We start from the raw sequence: 8,421 nt of genomic DNA, 5'->3' as shown, positions 1-8,421 counted from the left end.
AACTCCAAAATAGCACTCAGGAAGAATTATCCAGTTTGTATTCTGAGAAGACATGAAGAAACATGAAGAGAAGACATGAAGAGACACGAGAAAGGAAGAAGAACCAGGCATTGCAGCATAAACCTGAAATCCTAGCACTCGGGAGGTTGGAGCCACAGGACTTTCTATCAGTTCAAGGACATTTTGGGATACATAACAAGTAAGAATTTTAGCTAGTTTTATGTAACAAAATATTGTCTCAAAACTCAGAAACAAAGGAGTGTTGAGGAAGGGAGACGAAGGAAACAAGGACGATGGAGAAGTCACATTTTTACATTGCGGTTTCCCCTGTTCACTCAGTCCTTCCTTGTACTTCAGTCCTTCAGCTCAGGCCCAGCTGCACTGACAATGTTCCATTTTCCATTTATATGAAAAGGAGCTCATAGTCAAAAGTCTTTGGACACTCGCTGAGAACTCCTGATCTTCCCCAGTGCCCTCCTCAGACCTCCAGACACATCTTTGTTCCTCATGCTGTAAATGAGGGGGTTCAGCATGGGTGTGAGAATGGTATAGAACACAGAAAAAATTTTGTCTTGGGATGGGGAATGGTAAGAGTGTGGTACCATATAGGTGTATATGGCAGCCCCATAAAACAAGGTTACCACAGTCATGTGAGATGAGCAGGTAGCAAACGCTTTCTTCCTTCCTTCCACAGAGCTCATATGGTAGACAGTGGCCAGAATCCGTGCATAGGATGAGATAACCACAGAGAAAGGAATCAACAGCATCAGAACGCAGCACACATACATCACCATCTCATAGAGGGCTGTGTCTGCACATGCCAACTTCAACACAGCAGGTGCCTCACAGAAGAAGTGATTAATCTCTCGTGATTTACAGAAAGGAAAACTCATGGTGATTGGAGTGAGGAGGAAGCCATCCAAAGATCCCCCAAACCAGGAGCCTGCTATGATAATCCAACAGATCCGGCGGCTCATGAGGACAGGGTACCTCAGTGGGTTGCAGATGGCCACATAACGATCATAAGCCATGAGGCCCAGAAGAAAGAACTCGGCTCCCACAAGGGTGAGGTATAGAAAGTGTTGAGCTGTGCATCCCACAAAGGAAATAGTCTTTTGCCCTAGAAGATAATCAACTAGCATCTTGGGCACAATGGTTGAGATGTACATCATGTCAATGAAAGACAAGTGACTGAGGAGAAAGTACATAGGGGTGTGGAGGTGAGCATCTGTGTGGATCAGAAAGATCATAATTCCATTGGCCACCAGTGCAGTGAGGAAGATGACGGAGATTGTGGCAAATACAAGACCTGAGGTTTCCTCTGTGTTGAACAGCCCCATTAAAGTGAAGTCCGTGGATGATGTGTTGTCCCCTTCCATTTATCTTATGATGTTGCTGATATAACATGAAGCCTCCTAAGTAAAATGGTGGCACTTCCAGAAAATTAAAATTACAACCTAAAAGTCCAATAAAAGAACACATTCAAAACTAGCTTTCTTGGTATTTTTAAATTGATACACAATACCTGACTTACATAAAATATTAATATCTACAAAGTTTAAGCACAATTTATCATTATTAATCAATAGTTTCTTAAGTACATTGAGCAAGATGTCAGTGGATGTTACAATATCATAATCATATTCATATTTTGTAACATCTAAGCATATGTATTATACCATAGTTTAATGTGTCCGTGTAAGGTTAGATAAGACACATCCTTTCTTAAGTGACATTTACTTGGTATTTTTATAAAGTGCATCTTAGCAATGGTGAGCATAATTACCATCATCATGACATTTCTGAACCCAGCTGTGCATAGTCTGTGTACCATTTAGCCACAGTGTGTCTAGTGTAACATTTGCATCATGTTGTATTACAAATGTATACTTTGCTTCTGTTCACACATGCACCAACACATGTGTAGGGTGAAATGCACTGTCAAGGCAGTGTGCTCATGCAAGTTCAGACATCAAAGGACCTGAAAAAATAATCTTACTTTTAAAAATTAATTTTAGTTTTAGGATGATGGGGCAATGGAGTTATCATTATGATTATTGTAATCATTAGTGACTGAGACAATAATTAGGATTCAGAGAAAAGAGCACAAAGAAATACACAAAATGTATATTGAGCTATAACCCACTTTTTGAAATTTGAATTTTCATAGTGTTCATAATTAAGAAAAACTCAGTGTCTCATAATATCTGATTCAGTTAGGAAAATCATTACCACAACAATGTATATAAAAATCAAAATCAATCTTTTATGTGTTTTATGGCTAAAGTTGCAGGAAACATTACCCAAACTACCCGAGTTAATTCTAATCCATTGCTCCACTAAATCTTCTGAACCTAAGACCATTTGACATGATTACACAGGCAACAACGGTGATGACTTTGGGAAGGGCACAATTGCAGATGTTATATATCCATTAGTTACCTTTACAATATACCAAGAGTGGTAATCACCTTTTTTCCCAGGACTGGATCTGTGCCCCTTACTTGAGGGAGAACATTTGACCAGGGAGTCTCAATTCATTCTGCATTCCTAGCATCTCCCACAGCAGCAGCTCAGAATTTACTCTGTCAAGCATATAAATCTGTTTATTTCTGTAAACATTAATTTGATTGGTATAAATCATTTATAATGGAACACTATGATCAATTGTTATAGACATGAGTGATTCATTTTAAGTGATCAGAGTTATCATACTTTATTTTTTCTGATTTCAAAAATTTTTGGTACTAGAAATTAATAGCTAAATATTATATAAGATTTAGTTAATATGTACAATATGCCTACTTACGTTACTTTTTAGTTTATTTATCAGAGCCCACTAAGATTTGTAAGTACAGAAAAATATAGGTAATTTATGGAGCAGCATACTCATTATTCACATTCCAATTGCTTGCATCCTTCATAGCTTTGACTCTAACATTTATGAAGTCAACTGACCTTGACAATAGAGGATAGCCATGTGCTGTTTCTCACATTTAAACACTTCTCTCTGCTCTTCACACTCACATCTAAACAGATCTTTAACAAGTTTTGCTGTCTTCCATTTTTAGTAGCTAATTAGCCTTAAAGCCATAGCAGAGTGAAGATGAAATCTAAAACCTCCTCCTCTTCACAGCTTACCTGCCCTCTCCTCCTGTCTGTGCATGAAAGGGTTTTACTGGTTACATAGACGTTCCTTGACATGAACTATAAACTAAATCAATTATCAGGGCAAATTTATTTTCTGCACACTCAGTGTGAGGGAAGATCATGAGCCAAATTGCATATTAAATTCTGCTAGCCGCAGACTATATCCACAGGAAAATAATCAGAAACACTTGTAATGGCTCTGTACCTTTATATAAAAATTTGACTCTGGGGTGACATAGTAGACATGGAGCAAGACATAATTAAAAATTAGATAAACTGAATTCTTTCCCTGGTTGTGAAATAAGTGCATTCTATGACCTCAGATATTCTACTTGGACTCTAAGCTTCAATGTTTATTTAAGTTAGGTTAATCTAATGAAACAATAGGAGTTAATGATAAATTTACAGTTATGTATTTCACCTAGTGTTGAGTACAGAAAGAATATCACTTTTCTGTTTTTATATGAGACTCGGTATTTATAATTAAGTTTATAGTTAGTTCTATAATAGGGGCTTTCAGCTAAGACTATAGAGTTTTGCAAATTTAAAATAAAATAAGAAAATGTGTGTGTGTGTGTGTGTGTGTGTGTAGTGTGTGTGTGTGTTTGTGTGTATAATTTCACGTGAAGTTGTATTGTTTTATGTAACTATTGGGAAATATATAAGAATTTCTGATATCTCATTTAAATTATACACATATTCAAGTAAAATCATCAATACAAATTTAAATACTTTTTGAACACCAGGTGTACAAGCCCAGGAATGAAACCATTTACTATTCTGCATCTTTCAAATACCTCTTGACTTGAAGGAAAGTATAGGTACATGAAATTTTGTGAAAATGGAATCACTGTATAAAGTCTGCAGAAAACCCAAGTGTCTTTGGAAGCATAAATAGGCTTGTATTGCAGATTGATTGACCACAAACTGTAAAGTAAATGTTGAGTGTAATTTGGTATTATTTATTGGATAAAACTCTTTCTCCGTCTTAAATAGCATTTGATTTTATGTCATACCTAGAGATAAAGAGATACCTTTTTTCATACTGAAATATACTAAAAGGCTTCTAAATAAAATACTAAAATTGCTTCTGTTTTGGTGAAATGGATGTTTTCTTCAGTATGCATGGTTGCAAAGTTCTTCTTCTCATATTGCTACACTATGAGATGAGGATTATAGTCCACTTGATATGTAATATCCAAGCCTATCCTGTAAATCAATGTCAGTAAACTGCCTGAAGTGTAAGTCTTAACCTTCACATGCTTCTGTGTGATCACTAGTGGACTTTTTTCTAAGTGAAAGCCTTCATACATGCCATATTCCCATACATGCCATATTCCTTAATAACAGACCTGTTGCTGAGGATGCTCTGCTCTGGCTTAGCTTAGAAACTGCTACATGTAGACCTCTTCCTTGTATTCTCCACCTTTCGAAAAGCCCCTTTATCCTGTCTTAAAAATACTGAATTTTTCATAATTATTGCAGAGAAATTTAAGTATTTCCCCCTCTGACAACGTGGAAAGAGTCTAGGCTTAAAACAAATGTATCTGCAAAAGCTGTCATCCCATTATATAACACACCCCCACTTCCCCAATCATCCCTGTCCTTACTCCAAGTTCCTTCAGTCATCCCTGTCCTCACACCTCCAGTTTTCCAGTCATTCCAGTCCTCAAACATCCAGTTCCAAGTCATCCCTGGCCTTTCCATGGTATTGGGGTGAGAATAAAGGGCACTTCACTTTGTAGGGAATTAGGAATGCCTATGTATATATGAGTTTTATCTGTGACTCTCAAATAGTTTTTAAAATGCTCTGTGATTTTTTATATCAATCATTACATCTCTCCCTTCCTTTTCCTCCCTTCAAATCCCCCCCAACACCATTCCTTTCTAATGTTTTGTTCCAAACCTACCTTTTTCTCAAGACTAACATTTGGTTAATTTTTAAAGGAGTAACAAGTGTACCAAAGTGAAATATTTAGATACATAACATTTTTGTGTATATATGTTGTATTTTGGTCTTCCACAGTGCCCATATGCTATTAGGAAACCTGCTTCTGAAAGCATTTTGTGTTTATGTTGGGAGGTAAGTTATCAAATTGTACTCTAGATTTTTATCTTAGAAATTCGGAGAAACTAGTACTGCATTGTTCCACAGGGAGTGCCAGTTCAAGCTGACCACCTCAGTGCTGTGGAAAGCCAGTCATCTTTCTCTATGCTCTGCTATTGAAGTAACATTGAGGCAACCAGCACCACTCAGCTTTCCATTCCTACATCCCCGACCAATCTTAATAGAAACATCTTCAGTTAGAGTGTGAGATAAACAAAAGATTTGTCTAAGTATAGCAGAGAACTCCTAGACTGTTCACTACATTACTTAATTTAATCTATACTTTAATATTATTTAAACAAAACTACAAAATATTCATCCAATAATTTCAATTTCTAAACGCCTTCAAATATTTTTCCTGTATCACTTTACATCCCCAGTTTTTCCTTACCATACAACATAAATAGTAGCTACTAAAGGAATTATGGCATAAACATTTTTTAGTAAAAAACATTGATCCATTCTTTGATGATAAACTATGTTTATCTTAAGTGAGATCATCTGATATATGAGGTCAATTCTCTGCCTCATCCATTCAGTGTAGAAGGCAAGTTTTAAGAATTGGAAGAGTTACACATGATTTAACAAGACAGAAAAATTCCAGCAAGCTACCATAACGTTGAATTACTAAATAAGTGCTGCAGAGTAAAAAAGGATTTTTTTTTAGAAGATGGGAGGTATTCAATTTCTAAAGGAGAATATTGCTACATTTGATTGACCTCCAGTTTGTACAGAGATTGAAATACATCAAACAATCCACAGTTATGGGATAAAAGGTCCACCTGTGTGATCAGCATTTACAAGAACATTACTATACAAGATCCACCACACAAGGCCCTTTATATTTATTTAAGGAATAGATGTGTCCTTCATGTGTGATGAACACACAGAGATGAGCATAAAGAGATGCATACAATGAATTCCTAAGTATCTGACTGTAATAATAGTTAAAAGACAGTATCATTAAAGAAAAATAATGCATACCTCAAATCCCTAAAACAGCATGTAATACAGGAACAAGAACACAGATTCTTCAAACTATAAGAAAAAAATGTGATATTGCTTGCTTCCAGTTGCTAGAAGGAAATAATTTGTGACTGGAGAAGAATATATACCATTAAAAGAAACTGGATCCATTTGGATTTTCTCATTGGAGATCACTGGTAAGATAGGAAGCACCCAGAGTAAGAAGATGAGGCATTAATGAGGCATTAAATAGTTTTTTTTTGGGGGGGGGGAAGCCACAGACAGAGACAGAGCAGGTCTCTTACCAGTAGTCCTCAGGGGACTCTACTGACAGGTGGACCTCATCTAATGAGAAATATTCCAATGGAACAGAATGTATCTAAAGTCACATGGGCTTTGAAAAAATACTTTCTGCTTCTGGCTTCAATGTGTTGACAAAGTATGACAAAATCATATGGGGAATGTGATTTTTTAAGAATTTCTTCAGAAATTTTCTGCTATTTCCTCTCAGAGAAATCTAGAAGCAAATGTTATAAATAAGTGAAAATAGTCAGATTTTGTTATAATTTAGTGTTTTCTTAGTAGTTAAACAATTAGTGCTTTAAAAAGTACTAGTGACTATGTACCAGAAAGGTATAAAGAAGCATAGAGCGGGCTGGAGAGATAACTCAGTGGTTAAGAACATTGATCACTCTTCCAGAGGTCCTGAGTTCAATTCCCAGCATTGGTATGGTGGCTCACAACCATACATAAAATAAATAAATATTTTAAAAAAAGCATAGAAACTCCTCCCTTCCTATAATACCAAAAATTTTCATAAAACATTATATGGATAGCTGTTATTATGTAAGGATATACACATTTAGGTTTATGTGTATAGTTTTTTGAGTATGTGTATATGAATATTCTAATTATAATTAATTAGCATCAATATAAGATATACATATGCTTCTGTATAATGTCACAGATTTCAACATTCCTTGGAGATATGCCATTTCAACATCCATTGGACAAAATACAAACTTTCAGATTACAAAGAGAAAGTAATAACAACATAAAAAGAAAGAATGATTACAAAACAAGACCAAAATCCAGAAGGTAAAATATTAAACTATTTATTTACATGGATAAAAATTATTAATAAAATAAAATTAAATAATATTACTCAGGATTATTGGTGTGTATATTTGTGGAAGTTTCTTCTCACATGTTTGAGGCCATTGAACTTCAGCAACAAAAAATAAAACAAGACAGACAGAATCCATTAATTATGTGTTGATAGCCATGAATTCAATCTTCAACTGTGCAAATAAATATAAATTTCTCCCATGGCATATACCTTTCCAATTTTTATTTCTTTTTATGCTTGTATGCCCATAGTGCTGATGGCTATAGAGGTCATGCCTCCAGTTAGAAAGAAGAGAGATCATTATTGAGGAGAATCCTGCATTGGTTACTGAAAGCCATTAGTCTTTTTGAGTCAAACAGTTTCAGCTAAGGATTTGACAAAAGTTGAGATGACAACCAAGTGATTCTTTGTGTCTTTGAGTCCTCATTGATGTTTTGAATTTCTTTTTTAAAAAATTAAATATTTTTAACAACGTCAGCAAAGTTACTGGATATAAAATTAACTCAAATCACTTGCCTTCCTTTATGCAAATGATAAATGGGCTGAGAAAGAAACTATGGAAACAACAGTCTTCACAATAGTCACAACTAATATAAAATATCTTGGGGGTAACTCTAAGCAAACAAGTGAAAAGTCTGTATGGCAATAACTTCAATAATTTCAAGTCTCTCAAGAAAGAAATAGAAGATCTCAAAAAAATGGAGAGATCTCCCATACTCATGGATTGGAAGAATTAACATAGTAAAAATTCTTTAAGAATTTCATACAATGTATTTTAAACATAATTACCCTTCTTAACTTCTCCCCTTCCATCTAAACCTTTCCACCTCTTCTTACCCAACTTCGATGGTATTTAGTTTCTTTTTTCTTTTCCCCATTGATACTAGTTGGTATTGCCCAGCTATTCTTGGCCTGGGGGAACTGCTTGAATATGTTGTTGACCTACTAGAAGTCACATCATTCAGAAAATAAAAACAAAACAAAATAAAACAAACAAACAAACAAAAAAACGAACTGAATTTTCTACTCCAAGACCTTATTAAATGTTAACATCTCCTCAGCTAATATT

General features: G+C 35.1%; 1 protein-coding gene across 1 annotated transcript; it reads right to left on the bottom strand.

The window, feature by feature from the left end:
* Window positions 1–420: 420 nt before the first annotated feature.
* Window positions 421–1,379, bottom strand: LOC110309478 (olfactory receptor 2T1). The gene has a single exon (XM_021182160.1). The coding sequence runs from the start codon at window positions 1,377–1,379 to the stop codon at window positions 426–428; it is 954 nt and encodes a 317-aa protein (XP_021037819.1). The 3' UTR covers window positions 421–425.
* Between the last annotated feature and the right edge of the window lie 7,042 nt (window positions 1,380–8,421).

The sequence above is a fragment of the Mus caroli genome, chromosome 14, assembly GCF_900094665.2.
Source record: "Mus caroli chromosome 14, CAROLI_EIJ_v1.1, whole genome shotgun sequence".
NCBI classification, from domain to species: domain Eukaryota; kingdom Metazoa; phylum Chordata; class Mammalia; order Rodentia; family Muridae; genus Mus; species Mus caroli.
This window is presented reverse-complemented; position numbering and strand designations above follow the sequence as displayed.

Excerpts from the sequence above, each read along its gene's own strand:
- LOC110309478 (XM_021182160.1), bottom strand. The coding sequence starts at position 1,379 with ATGGAAGGGGACAACACATCATCCACGGACTTCACTTTAATGGGGCTG.